At 49.6% G+C, this 15,361-nt stretch overlaps 1 protein-coding gene across 1 annotated transcript in view; it reads left to right on the top strand.

Moving 5' to 3' along the window:
- The window catches only part of SLC25A40 (solute carrier family 25 member 40), an 84,474-nt gene that overhangs the window by 51,006 nt on the left and 18,107 nt on the right, over nucleotides 1–15,361 (top strand). The window contains exon 11 of the mRNA XM_034760384.1: nucleotides 6,099–6,179. Coding sequence (XP_034616275.1) covers nucleotides 6,099–6,179 — 81 coding nt within the window. The remainder of the gene's footprint in view (nucleotides 1–6,098; nucleotides 6,180–15,361) is intronic.

The following is a 15,361-nucleotide window of genomic DNA, read 5'->3' as shown; positions in this document are numbered from 1 at the left end:
TCACCCCTCCTGGGTGGAACCACATGGTTCTAGCAATCAAGGACTGGATTTCTGAGCAGCAATCCCCCCATTTACCAACTGCATTTTCCCAACAGGCCCAGCTGTGTTTGACATCTGTAAGCCCTTTTCCTCTGGGCCCTGTGACAGCAGCTGATTCAAGTGACACAAAAACTGTTTCTTTAAAGTATATTTATTTGTCAAAAGGAATACAGTGTCTAGGAAAATGGGTTTGTGACTGGGGTCCCGGTGCGGGCCAGCTGAGGTCACTCAGTTAGGGCGAATTGCAAAGAATGAGGCAGATAATCCCCAGAGCTGGTGGATATTTTCAATATTTAGATTTAGCAAGCCAGCATAAAACAGCTTCTTTATTACATCCTTTGTTGCCCAGAAACCATCAACACAGTTCCATTGAAGTAACCCAGCCTCAGGCCTCCATCCAGGTTCTCAAATCAAATATGGTGAAGATTTCTGAAAATCTTATTTCATCCTATAGAAGAAAAGGTGCTACCAATCCCAAAGGATAGGACACATTACCTCCCAGGATATTGAATAGTCCAGATCTTACCCGAATACACACGTACAGCCAATTCTTATTAACTAAATTAAAATGTATTTAAAAAAAAATAGAGAGAGAGTATGGTTAAAAGATCAATTTACATATAGACATGAGTTCAATTTTTGAGGTTCAGATTCATAGCAAAGATGGTGTGCTTTGTGGTTGCAAAGAGTTCCTTTAGAATTTAGTTAATAAGTTATAGTCCAATGTCCGATATCCTCTTCAGGGAGTACCAGCATAACTGGGACCTCAATCTTGTGACTCAAACTTCCCCTGATAAAACTTAAGCAGATCTGAGATAAGAAGGATTGGGACTGAAGGATCTTTTATACAATATGAGGCCTTCTTTAACAAGTTGGAGTCCCTCGGGGAACAATAGGTAATCAGGGTGTCTTTGAAGTGGGTCCATCACCAGTACTTAGCTATGTGACCCAAGCACCGGGGATCCTGCTCCCAGCACGTTGTCTTCAGCACAGAGTGCTCTGGTGCCATCTTCGAAGGATCCAGCACCAAAGAAAGATGCCAGCAAGGAAGCTAGGCACCGTCATGGAACCTCTCAGGGTCATTCCAGCCTTTGGCACCGGTCCCAATCACTGGTGCAGAAGAAAAAGAGGTCAAAGAGAGGTCGCTCTCCCTCGGCAAAATCCAGGGACCAGCCACCAGTGGCACCTCAGTTGGACCATGGCTCGGGAACTCAGAGTGGGGCCGCATTGAGTCCTGCCCAAGCAAGGCAGTCAAGTCCGGGCCTGTCTCGCTCACCGCACCCATCGGAACATCTACCACTCCCGTCCACCCCGGAGGCTTTTGAGGCAGCGCAGGCTATTGAGGCTCACGATGCCGTTCTCGCCACCAAGACAGGAGAGTGTCTCGGCACTGCAGGTTCCATCTTGACCCCCTGTGCACACTAAGGGAAAGCCAGTGATGATGGCACGCTGATCCCCATCACCTCGGCACCCACCTGCTCCAGCTCCACTATCCAGAGAGCGCAGTCGGTCCCCTGCTTCTTAACGCTCTAATTTGAGAGGAGCAGCGCCACTCTGGTCCTCCTACTCAGAGTCGGACTCATACCATTCGAACTATAGCAGTAGCAGATCCTCCTCCTCATGGCACCATAGGCAGTCCCGCCTGATGCAGTGGGCCCCTCAGTGGCAAAATCCATAGCAGTAGCCCTTTTGGACTCCATGGGGTTTTCATCAAGCCCAGGGTCGGAGCCAGGGGTCCCACTCAGGTGCAGCATCTGTGGCTCTGCGACATTCGTTCGACCACGGTTGGCACTGGAGCTAGTGCCTTGGGCGTTAACACTGGCACCTCTGGTGCCATTCTCAGAACCGGCGCCGACTGCAGCACAGGCACCGGAGGTATCAGTGGCCCTGATTGCAGCTTTGGCGCAAAACACACCCTCAGCACCTACAACGGCACCGCCAATGCCTCCGTCATTGGCACCAACTGTTACAGGACCCACAGGAATCCTGGCACTCATGCTGCACTAGGCACCAGCACCGGCAGGGGGCCTGACGTCGGCATCGACACCTGTGCCTTTCACGTCTGCGGGACCAGACCAACCTACTGCTTTTCCCATGGGGTCAAGAGATCCCTCAGGCGGGGACGGTAGGGAGCAACCACCTACCCTGGTGGTCTCCTCCTCCTCCTCCTCACCAAATGAGGCCCTAGCGGGCACTTCAGTAGCCCCAACTCTGGAAGACTCCAGATGTTGCAGCAGCTGCTGCGCTGGGTCACCTAGGCTCTGGGCATTAAAGTGGAGGAAGTTGTGGATGATGCAGACCCTATGGTGGACATACTGGCTCCCTCCGGCTCTACTTGTATCACCTTACCACTAATAAAAACAATAACGGACATGACCAAGACCCTTTGGCAGACCCCGGCCTTGCTGCCACCTACAGCCAAGTGCAATGAGCACCGGCACTTTATTGCCCAAGGGCAATGAACACCTCTATTCCCACCCCGAGCCTGATTCCCTGGTGGTGGCTGCCACTAACCAGTGGGAAAGACAAGGATTTCAAGGCCCTTTGTCCAAGAATAGGGATGCCAAAAATTAGACCTTTTAAGGCAAAAGGTTACTCCACAGGGGGACTGCAACTCCGTATATCCAACCAACAGGCTGTCAGCAGATACTCCTACAATGCCTGCTCAGCGATGACTAAATTTATGGAGTTGCTCCCCTCGGACTCCTGTGCCGAATTTTCGGCTTTGGTTGAGGAAGGGAGACTGATCTCCAGGGCTTCCCTTCAGGCGGCATTGGACAGGACAGATGCAGCAGCCATGGCTACTGGTGTAGCTATGAGAAGGGGCTCATAGCTTCAAGTTTCTGGCCTCGCCTACGAGGTACAGCAAACTGTTCAAGACCTGCCTTTTGAGGGTGAGACTCTCTTCTCAAAGAAAATGGACAAAAAGCTGAGCAGCGTTAAAGATTCCAGAGCCACCCTCAGGTCCCTGGGCCTCTATACTCCTTTGACACAGTGGGACATTTCCATCCACAGCCCCAGCAGTGGTTTATTCAGCACAACCTCCAAGTTGGGTCAAGAAGGTGGAATTGGAACGGCAGGAGAAGGCCGCACCAACCTTCTGTCCAGTGCTCGGGTCAACCCAAGCTATCTTCAGGGCCCAAGCCGGCCTTTTGAAGGCATGGGCGAGAATGGTGTACCACACCTAACAATGGATCCATCCCGAATTACCTTCTCCTCTCGACTGTCCCCTTTCTATCGTGCATGGTCCCGTCTCATCGCGGACCGATGAGTGCTCTGCTCGATAGAGAGGGGATACTCCATCCAATTCTGTACCCTCTCGCCCTTTCACCCCCCTTCCCCGTCCCCCTTCAGGGACCCTTTTCACGAGCAGCTCCTTATCCAGGAGGTACCATCGCTCCTATCTTTAGGGGCAATGGAGGAGGTTCCTCAGGAGCACAGGGGCGAGGGCTTTTACTCCCGGTATTTCTTAATACCGAAAGCCAAAGGTGGCCTCAGGCCCATCCTGGACCTGTTAGAATTCAACAAGTTTGTGAAGAAACTCAAGTTCCGCATGGTCTCTCTGGCCTCCATCATTCTCTCATTGGATCCAGCAGACTGGTATGCCGCCCTCGACTTAAAGCATGCGTACTTTCATATTGCGATCACCCACCACTCAGGTTCATAGTGAACAAAACCCTCTACCAATTTACAGTCCTCCCGTTCGGCCTGTCAGCAGCACCTTGTGTTTTCACCAAGTACATGGCAGTCATCGCTGCATTTCTCCGCAGGCACAGGGTACAGGTGTTTCCTTACCTCGACAACTGACTGACCAAGGGCTGCTCCGAGACCTAGCCACCATCTCGGCCTTTCAGACAGCCATGGAGGGCTGCTCTGTGTTTGCTAACCCAATGGTCAGACGGTTTTTAAAAGGGCTTGACAGGCTATACCTGATGTCGGTCAGACTGTCCTTGTCTGGGACCTCAACCTGGTCCTCTCTAGGCTCATGGGACGCCCCTTTGAACCATTAGTGACATGCTCCCTGCTCTCTCTCTCTTACAAGGTGGCGTTCATGGTAGCGGTAACCTAGGCCAGGAGGGTGTCGGAGCTCAGGGCCCTAACATCAGAGCCTCCCTACACCGTGTTCTATAAGGACAAGGTTCAGCTCAGGCCCCATCCTGCTTTGCTCCTGAAGGTTGCGTTGCAGTTTCACATCAACCAGGACATCTTTCTCCCGGTGTTCTACCCTAAACCGCATTCTAGAGGCAGGGAGCAGAAACTCCACTCACTAGAAGTTCGCAGGGTGCTAGCTTTCTACATCGAAAGAACAAAGCCGTTGAGAAAAATCGGTCCAGCTGTTCGTGGCGGTAGCAGACAGAATGAAGGATCTACCTGTGTCCTCACAACGCATTTAGTCATGGATCACATCCAGCATATATAAGTGCTACAACCTGGTGGGGGTTTTCGCACCCCCAATCACTGCACACTCCACCAGGGCGCAGGCTTCATCAGCAGCATTCCTCACTCAGATTCCTACTTAGGAAATCTGCAGAGCAGTGACATAGTCCTCCATCCACACTTTTGCCACACATTATGTGATTACACAACAGGCCAAGACGATGCAGCCTTCAACGAGCAGTGCTTCAATCAGTGGATGACTCCGACCCCGCCTCGTGAACTTGGATTTGTGAGTCACCTGATTGGAATTGACATGAACAAGCACTCGATGTGTTGTTCATGTCCATTCCAATACTTACCCTCCTTACCCCTCTGTTGGAGTTCTGGCAAGAAGGAACTGAGGGGGTGCAAGGTTGGCAGGGCTGTATATTGGACACCATGAAGGCGCGACTCCAGGGAGTGCCCAGGCCGACCCTACGGTTGCCGCTAGGGGAAAAATCATCCGGCTACTGTCAGGGGCGGCTCCAGGCACCAGCACACCAAGCACGTGCCTGGGGCGGCAAACCGCAGGGAGCGGCCTGCCGGTCGCTGTGAGGGCGGCAGTCAGGCAGCCTTCGGCGGCATGCCTGTGAGAGGTCTGCCGGTCCCGCCGCTTTGGCGGCAATTCGGTGGCGGATACGCCGAAGGCGCGGGACCGGTGGACCTCCCGCAGGCGTGCCGCTGAAGCCTGCCTCACTGCCGTGCTTGGGGCAGCAAAATACATAGAGCCACCCCTGGCTACTATGCACATGCGCATGCACACACCTGATTGGACTGAACATGAACAACATATCTTAAAGAACAACAGTTACCAGAAGGTGAGTAACGTTTTTTTTTATCTCGAATCATCAGCATGCAGCATAGACAGGGATTGTTGATTACATTGTTGACCACGACCCATATATATGTAAATACACAAAAGCACAAACATTATCTCCCCACATGTCTTTAAGGATTGAATTTGAGTCATTTATTCTGCAGGATGTTTAACCATTTCTGACCATGCATCACAGGATTAAAACAAAAAAGAATTCTGTACGCTTGTTTCTTTACCTCTCTATCCATAGCTCAGTTAGGCCCACTGTATTTCCATCTCTGAACCGGTAGAGCTAACCTGCTTTTTGCAGTTTGTTTGTATCTGTCTTCATTTCTAGCCAGTACTGCTGACAATCCACTCAGTCCCTTTCTTTCCTGGGCCAGCACCTTTAAGGCTTAGGCTCACCTTTGATCCTAGGCTTTTGGCCTTGAGCAGAGTAAACCAGGCCAGCCTTATGGGAGCAAAGCAGGAGCATTCCCCAATTTATAATTTCCCCATCCTTATCTTTGCCACTATTTTTTTTTCTGGTTTGCTTCTCCCTCAGAAGCCTTCTTGGATTTAACTCATTGCAGTCAGGCAGGATAATATCTAACAGATAAATTGAGGTCCATGTGATACTTATGAAATAATAAAACAACTCCTTCATTTTCCATCAGTATGTGCAAAATTAATGTAAAATGAATTTAAAATGTGACTAAAATAAAAACAGCTAGTGCATTTGATTGATGTGATCCCTCTGATTTTCAAGAGTATTTATTACTTTTCTGTGGTGGTATTAATTTGTATATTATTTAATTCACACTATATTTTGTTGTACTCTATCTAGTATCACAGAAGAGGTCCACATCAACATGGACAGTAATGAAGAGAATTGTTGCTGAGCATGGGTTTACTGGATTATTTGCTGGTAACTGTTTTAATATATTTCCAAGAAAAAAGGAAATTAAGTGGATTTAATCATTAACAAGTTTTTATAGAATCTAACATGTGCAAGATAAAAAATACTCATATCCTTCCACATGAATGTTGTTAACTGTGGAGCAGTCATGAAATATACACCTCTACCTTGATATAATGCTGTCCCCGGGAGCCAAAAAATCTTACCGCGTTATAGGTGAAACCGCGTAATATCGAACTTGCTTTGATCCACCGGAGTGCACAGCCCTCCCCCCCCCAGAGCACTGCTTTACAGCGTTATATCCGACTTTGCGTTATATCGGGGTAGAGGTGTATATGCAATTCTAGCCAACTCTTAATTGAGAGATTATCAATGAAGATGTCTAACAGTGTCTAAGAACAGAGGTGGTTTATTTTTCAAGCATGTGACAATTAGCATGTAGCACATGTATCTGTTATATCAATTAATGTAGTTGTAATTATTTTCCCAAATTGTCACTGACAGGAAAGTGGTGTGAAAAGTTCTGCAACTAAAGAATTATGAAAAACAAAACAAAAAGGTGTTTTATGTCCACTTATTAGATAGGGAGAAAAGGTAGTTTTTTGCAAGTGAAAATAGCTTTTCCAGCCGGTGAGAGATACAATTTGTAAAGCAAACAGTGAACTAAGACAGAACTGGAGACACTTAAGAACTCTGTTCTTTGGGGGCAAGGGAGATGCAACTCTCTTTAGGGGCTCAGTGGGGGTCTAATTTTATTGCGGGTTAAGTGTGATTTATCTCCTACCAGTCACTACTACTTCCGCATCAATGCTAGGAACATCCAGCCCCACATGACCCCCTGTTTTTAGTTCTATTTTTTCTCACTAACTCTTTTGATATTCTGTCTTCAGAAACAAAGCTGCAGCTTCAACAGCCTTTTCTGTCTGCAGTCATAAGCGTTTAAGGAAGTTTTGCTGAGATCTTGATTTGCATCTGAGTAGAAAGGTGGTAGCTAGGAATAGAGTTTACTATGGTAAATCAGTCTGGACAGTTGCTGGCTTGTAGGATATTGCAGGCTAATGAATTCCAGAAGGCCCAAAACAGAATCAGGAAGATTACATAACATCATTGAAAGTTGGGCTTTTGTGTCATGATGCTTTGAGGGAGGGCTAGAATATGCCACAGTCATATTATGGCCTTGTATTACTAAACCCATAAGGCAGAAGTGGTGGTATTGGATGCTCCATATAACTCTGGAACATCAGTTTTTACAGCACCACTGGCTTCAGTTTATTTGTTTAAAAAGGCACACTATCAGAATAAAAAAATCATACTAAAAATCCTCATCTTTATCACATAAAATTACTAAAACGGAAAACGTGGTGGTTCTTCGAGAGCTTGCTCATGTACATTCTATGTTAGGTGCATGTGTGCCATGTGCATAGTCGCCAGAGATTTTTCCCTCAATGGTATCCATCGGCCCAGCTCTAGCATCCTCTGGTGCCGCATGCTCAAGCACCAGTATAAGGGGGCCCAGCTGGCCCTGCACTGTCTCAGTTCCTTTTTACATAAGAATGGCCATACTGGGTCAGACCAAAGGTCCATCCAACCCAGTATCCTGTCCACCAACAGTGGCCAATGCCAGGTGCCCCAGAGGGAGTGAACCTAACAGGTAATGATCAAGTGATCACTCTCCTGCCATCCATCTCCACCCTTTGACAAACAGAGGCTAGGGACACCATTCCTTACCCATCCTGGCTAATAGCCATTAATGGATTTAACCTTCATGAATTTATCTAGTTCTCTTTTAAACGCTGTTATAGTCCTAGCCTTCACAACCTCCTCAGGCAAGGAGTTCCACAGGTTGACTGTGCGCTGTGTGAAGAAATTCCTTTTATTTGTTTTAAAGCTGCTGCCCATTAATTTCATTTGGTGGCCCCTAGTTCTTAGATTATGGGAACAAGTAAATAACTTTTCCTTATTCACTTTCTCCATACCACTCATGATTCTATATACCTCTATCATATCCCCCCTTAGTCTCCTCTTTTCCAAGCTGAAAAGTCCTAGCCTCTTTAATCTCTCCTCATATGGGACCAGTTCCAAACCCCTAATCATTTTAGTTGACCTTTTCTGAACTATTTCTAATGCCAGTATATCTTTTTTGAGATAAGGAGACCACATCTGTACGTAGTATTCAAGATGTGGGCCTACCATGGATTTATATAAGGGCAATAAGATATTCCCCATCTTATTCTCTAACCCTTTTAAAATGATTCCTAACATGCTGTTTGCTTTTTTGACTGCCGCTGCACACTGCATGGATGTCTTCAGAGAACTATCCACAATGACTCCAAGATCTCTTTCCTGATTAGTTGTAGCTAAATTAGCCCCCATCAGATTGTATGTATAGTTGGGGTTATTTTTTTCCAATGTGCATTACTTTACATTTATCCACATTAAATTTCATTTGCCATTTTGTTGCCCAGTCACTTAGTTTTGTGAGATCTTTTGGAAGTTCTTCACAGTCTGCTTTGGTCTTAACTATCTTGAGCAGTTTAGTATCATCTGCAAACTTTGCCACCTCACTGTTTACCTCTTTCTCCAGATCATTTATGAATAAGTTGAATAGGGTTGGTCCTAAGACTGACCCTTGGGGAACACCATTAGTTACCCTTCTCCATTCTGAAAATTTACCATTCATTCCTACCCTTTTAACTACTTCTCAGTCCATGAAAGTATCTTCCCTCTTATCCCATGACAACTTAATTTACGTAAGAGCCTTTGGTGAGGGACCTTGTCAAAGGCTTTTCTCTGGAACAACTTCTCTTTCCTCGGAAAGGCATTCAATCAGTGAGTCTGTTGTTTCCTCCTTTCTTTCTCAAGTTTAGTTACTTCAGTTTTATTCTTTAGCAGTAGTGTATACAGTTAGCTTAGAGGGGCATCGTCCACCCTTGGGATTGGGCATGCCCCGATCTCTGCACTTCAAACCCTGTGCCTCGTGGGGCAAGCCCATGCTGGTGATCAACCCACACTCCAGCTGCCTGAAGTGTCTGGGAAAAGCCCATGTGTAAAAGCATTGCCAGATCTGCCATGAGTTCAAGCCTTGTACAAAAAAGGACAGGGAGGCTACGCTAAGCGCCATCTTGATGGAAGCTGCACTCAGACCAGCGTCAGAGCCAAGCCAGTTGGACTCGGCACCGAGTACTTTGACATCGGTGCAGAGTGCTCCTCCAGCAGCATGGGTTCCTCGGCATAGTTCCCCTTTACCTGTGCCGAGAAAGAAGCACAAGAAACAATGGTCCAAGAGGGGATGCTCCCGGAACCGAGGAAGAACAAGCAAGGGGAGTCCAGCAGAGTGCGAACTGCGTTGGGCCACTACTCCACCCCTGTTCAGCAAGTGACATCGTCACCTCTGCCCTGCTCGCAGATGCTGTTGAATCTGGTTCAGGACCATCCACTGAAACCTGGGGAACACCATGGCAATGGCGGGATCGCAGTGCTGTCCCACCTAGAGGCCTTCACAGCGGCCAAGGACCTGATGACTCTCCTGATACTGCTGACCCAGGCGAGGGAAACCGTCCCTGCTGACATCAGCGAAACTTCCCCGCTCTGGTACCAATCCCTGGATCCTCAGCACTGGCCAGTGGAAGCAAGAGGTTTGACCCCCTCCTGGTCTCCCCAAGCTGACTTGGAGTCAGAGGTAGAGTCCTGCACCCAGTCAAGGGGCTGTTACCCGTACCTGACATACATCCCACCAGATCCCCATGCATGCACCTGCCCCAGAGGGCAGTGGCCTATGCGGGTCCAATGGCCATTTTGGAATCCATGGGGGTTCCCCCCAGTACCATGGCTACCTTCCAACTGTTCGTAGTCAGTGGTGCCCAAGAGAAGAGCCCCTTCGCCACACCATCCAGCACCTGATCCTGACTCCAGTACTGACACTCAGGAGTAGGCCTGTGTGATGTGGTTGGTGCAGGTCTCCTCCTCTTCCCCAGACGGGACTGAATGGCTCGGTGCTGCAGGATGACTTTAGAGCTCACCAGGCGCTATTGAAAAGGGTGGCTTCTAACCTGGGGCTAGAGGTAGAGGTGGCTTAAAGAGTCCTCATACAGCCTGATCAACATCTTGGCCACAGCGGTCCCATCAAAGGTGGCCTTAGCCCTCAACAAAGCCTTTATGGGTCCAGTCAGGTCCCTATGGCAGACCCATTCCTCTCTACCCCCTATTTCAAAAAGAGCAGAGAAGTAGTAGTATGTTCCTGCCAAGGGGTATGAAAGCCTATAATACCCCCCCCCTCCGGTTCCTTGTGGTCACAGCGGCCAACGAAAGAGACAGGCAAGGGCTGCACGACGCAACCCCGAAGCTAAAGGACTCAAAGAAGCTGGACCTGTTTGGTAGAAAGATTTATTCCACTGGTGGGTTACAGCTCCACATCTCCGACCAGCAGGCCTTGCTCGGGAGGTAGGACTATAATGTCTGGGACTCGATGGCAGAGTTTAAGGACTTGCTGCCCCAGGAGTCCGGGCAAGTGTTCTCCGCTCTGATGGAGGAAGGACAGACCATAGCCAGGACCTCCCTCCAGGTGGCCCTAGACGCAGCTGACATGGCAGCCAAAACAGTAGCATCGGCTGTGGTCATGAGAAGATGCTCCTGGCTCCAATCCTTGGGGTTGTCACCGGAGGTTCAACAATCCATTCAGGATCTTCTGTTTGAGGGAATCTCCCTCTTCTCTGAAAAGATGGATTAGAAACTCCAGCACCTGAAACATTCCAGGGCTCCTCTCAGATTGCTGGGCCTCTACTCTCTGGCACTTTCGAGGAAGCATTTCAGACCTCAGCAACCTGCCCGCTTCTCATCTCTGCCACCTCGCCAAGACCTGTTGAAAAAATGAAGCACAGATTATAAGTGCAGGCAGTCATTCCTTTACACCTCAGCCTTGCTACTGGGCTCGAATAGATATCCAGGAGACCCCAAGCAGAACTTTGGAAGGGGGGCTCAAGAGCATTATATCAATTTCCATTCCAGATCCTGCCCCCCACCCCGTTGTTTTTAGACTGACTCTCCTACTTCAGCTCAGCATGGTTCCTCATCATCTCAGATCATTGAGTGCTGAGTATGGTGGAGGAAAGTTACATCCTTCAGTTTTCTTCCACCTGTCCCTCTCCAGGGACCCTTCTCACAAGCAACTTCTAGTCTAAGGTGCAAGACCTCCTGAGGGTAGGGACTGGAGAGAAGGTGCCTCAGAACTTGAGAGAAAGAAAGGGTTTTACTCTCACTATTTCCTAATCCCAAAGGCCAAAGGGGGTCTTTGATCCATCCTAGACCTGCATCGCTTCAACAGCTATCTCAATAAGCTGAGGTTTTGCATGGTCTCCCTAGTCTCCATTATTCCCTCCCTAGATCCTGGGGACTGGTACGCTGCCCTCGACCTGAAATACACCTATTTCCACATCTCCATCTTCCAGGGTCACAGAAGGTTCCTCAGGTTTATCATAAACCAGACCCACTGTCCAGTCACCATCCTCTCCTTTGGCCTGTTGGCAGCCCCTGGAGTTTTCACAAAATGCATGGCAGTGGTGGTGGTCTTCCTCAGATGGTAAGGCATTAGAGTCTACTCATACCTTGATGACTGGCTGATCAAGGGCCAGTCTGAGGTCCGGGTGAAAGCCAGCATCAGTCTGGTCCAAGCTATCTTCCATGCCCTGGGCCTATTGATAAACGAACAAAAATCTACACTTGTCCCTGTCCAGAGGATAGAGTTTATCAGTGTGGTGCTCAATTCTACTCAAGCCAGAGCCTTCCTCTAAGAGGCTTGCTTCCAGAAAATGTCAGTTCTGATACCCAAGATCAAGGCCCACCCTGTCATGACAGCCCATTTTTGCCTCAAACTTTTAGGTCACATGGCTGCGTGCACTTACATGGTACAGCATGGCTGGCCTCAGTGTACTGACCTAGCCGCCACCACTTGGACTTGGTGTTTACAGTTCCTGACCCGGTCCTCACTTCCCTCGACTGGAGGGGTCCCAAGCAGTGCATGCCTGCGTTCTCTTTGTCACCCCTCAACGGGCAGTATCCCTAATTTTGGATGTGTCCGATCAAGGTTGGAGGGCTAACCTTGAGTACCTCAGGACTCAGGGCCTGTGATCTCAGGAAGAGCTCTCCTTGCACATAAATGTCAGAGAGCTCAGAGCAGTCTGCTTAGCATGCCAGGTGTTCCTACCCAAGCTCACAGGCAAAGTCTTATGAGTGCTTATGGACAACATGGCAGCCATATTTTACATCAACAGACCAGGAAGAGCGTGCATCTCCACCATTTGTCAAGAGGCCAGTCACCTGTGGGACTTCTGTGTGAAACATTACATCCACCTTGAAGCTTCCCACCTTCCAGAAGCCTGGAACGTTCTGGGCAGATCATCTCAGAAAGTCTTTTTCTTCTCACCAGATCCATCTTTCAGAGGTGGGGGTGGTTCTTCAAGTGCTTGCTCATGTACATTTCAAATTACTTGTGTGTGCTCGCCACATGCACCAGTGCCGAAAGTTTTTCCCTCAGCAATGTCCATAAAGGACCGGCTCTGGTGCCCTCTGGACTGGCGCCCGCATAGCGCGGTATAAGAGGCACCGCTGGCTCCCCACACCCTCAGTCCCTTCTTGTCACCAGTGATGGCACTGGAACATCTGCTGCTTTGGCTAGCATTGTTTTGTTCTCTGTTCTTGACAACTTTGAAAACCTGTAATATAGCTGTATATAGTTAGTAGTTTATTAGTTACCCTTAGTAGTAGTTCTCAAATTCTTCATTAGTCCCGAACAGGACTCAGCAGGAGACGGGACATTACCCTGGTCCCCAGGCTTTAAGCCCTGTGATCGCTGCAAACGGACTATGCCCATCAGCGATCCACATACCAGCTGCCTAAGGTGCTTAGGCAAAGGGCACATAAGTGACAAGTGCCATATCTGCAAGTCCTTTAAACCTAGGACGAAGAAGGAGCGCAATATCCATGTGAAAGCACTCTTAATGGAGTCGGCACTCACTCCGGCACAGGAGCAGCAGTCCGACTCCACACCGAGCACCACAGCCTCTGTGCACAGTGCTCCGCCGGCGCCATCCATTAGCTGGCACCGGGCCCCCTCCATGGCTCCGGTCAAGAAGCCGAAAAAGACTGTGCAGGAAGATCTCCTACCTCCCCTAAGGGAAAGGAGAGGGCTGGGGGCAAGCCATGACCTGTGCCATGTAGCTCAACACATCCTTTGGGAAGTCGGACCCCAGCTCAAGTCAAGTGATGAAGCCCATCCCTGTGACTCCAGATAGCGGTGCAGGCCCCTACCAGCTTCAGGTGCCATCGACACCCGAAGCCCTTCAAGCAGCTCAGGAGATAAGACGGTTACTCACCGTTGTAACTGTTGTTCTTCGAGATGTGTTGCTCATATCCATTCCATTAGGTGTGTGCGCGCCGCGTGCACGATCGTCGGAAGATTTTCTACCCTAGCAACACCGGCGGGTCGGCTGTGGAGCCCCCTAGAGTGGCGCCTTCATGGCGCTGAATATATACCCCAGCCGACCCGGCGCCCCCTCAGTTCCTTCTTGCCGGCTACTCCGACAGTGGGGACGGGGGGCGGGTTTGGAATGGATATGAGCAACACATCTCGAAGAACAACAGTTACAACGGTGAGTAACCGTCTTTTCTTCTTCGAGTGCTTGCTCATATCCATTCCATTAGGTGACTCCCAAGCCCAACTTAGGTGGTGGGGTCGGAGTGAGACATTGCTGTGTGCAAAACCGCTGACCCGAATGCAGCATCGTCCCTGGACTGCTGCACTAGTGCATAGTGAGCTGTAAACGTGTGGACTGATGACCAAACCGCCGCTCTACAGATGTCCTGTATCGGAACATGTGCCAGGAAAGCAGTCGAGGAAGCTTGGGCCCTCGTGGAGTGAGCGGTGAGGTGCGGTGCTGAGACACCTGCCAGGTCATAGCAAGTCCGGATGCAAGACGTAATCCAGGAGGATAGGCGTTGTGAGGAGACCGGTGAGCCTTTCATTCGGTCGGCTACTGCAACGAAGAGTTGCGTCGTCTTTCTAAAGTGCTTTGTGCGGTCAATATAGAAGGCCAGGGCCCTTCGTACGTCCAGGGAATGCAAACGTTGATCCTGGCGAGTGGCATGTGGTTTGGGATAAAAGACCGGGAGAAATATGTCCTGGTTGATATGAAATGGAGAAACCACCTTAGGGAGAAAGGCAGGATGTGGACGAAGCTGCACTTTATCCTTATGGAAAACTGTATAAGGGGGCTCGGATGTAAGTGCCCTGAGTTCAGAAACTCGCCTTGCTGAGGTGATGGCTACGAGGAAGGCTGTCTTCCAGGACAGGTACAAAAGTGAACAGGTGGCTAGTGGCTCGAATGGAGGACCTGTGAGTTTGGAGAGGACCAGATTAAGGTCCCACGTCGGGACGGGCTGACGCTGTTGTGGGTACGTCCGGTCTAAGCCCTTGAGGAATCTAACGACCATCGGGTTAGAGAATACCGAGGACGCGAGTTCCCCGGGGTGAAAGGCTGATATAGCAGCCAGGTGAACTCTGATTGAAGATATCGCCAACCCTTGCAGTTTTAGGGAGAGGAGATATTCCAATATGAGAGGAATGGGTGCCTGCAACGGGGACGTGGCTCGTTGTTCGCACCAACAGGAGAACCGCTTCCACTTGGCCAGGTACGTGGTGCGTGTTGAGGGCTTCCTACTGCTCAGCAGAATCTGTTGGACAGAGTGCGAGCATTGCTGCTCTGCCTGGGTGAACCATGGAGCAGCCACGCCGTGAGGTGGAGTGATTGCAGGTCGGGGTGACGCAGCCGACCGTGGTCCTGAGATATGAGATCCGGACATAATGGAAGCGGGATCGGTGTCTGAACCGAGAGTTCCAACAGTGTGGTGTACCAATGTTGTCTCGGCCACGCTGGAGCGATCAGAATTACCTGTGCCTGGTCTCTGCGCAATTTGAGCAGTACCTTGTGGACCAGAGGAAACGGAGGGAAGGCATAAAACAGGTGGTCTTTCCAGGGAAGGAGAAACGCATCCGAGAGGGAGCCCGGAGCTCGACCTTGTAGGGAGCAGAACACGTGGCACTTTCTGTTGTCTCGAGATGCAAACAGGTCTATCTGGGGAAACCCCCACCTCTGGAAGATGGAATGTATGATGTCCGGACGGATAGACCACTCGTGCGT

The sequence above is a fragment of the Trachemys scripta genome, chromosome 2 (genome assembly GCF_013100865.1).
Source record: "Trachemys scripta elegans isolate TJP31775 chromosome 2, CAS_Tse_1.0, whole genome shotgun sequence".
NCBI classification, from domain to species: domain Eukaryota; kingdom Metazoa; phylum Chordata; order Testudines; family Emydidae; genus Trachemys; species Trachemys scripta.
This window is presented reverse-complemented; position numbering and strand designations above follow the sequence as displayed.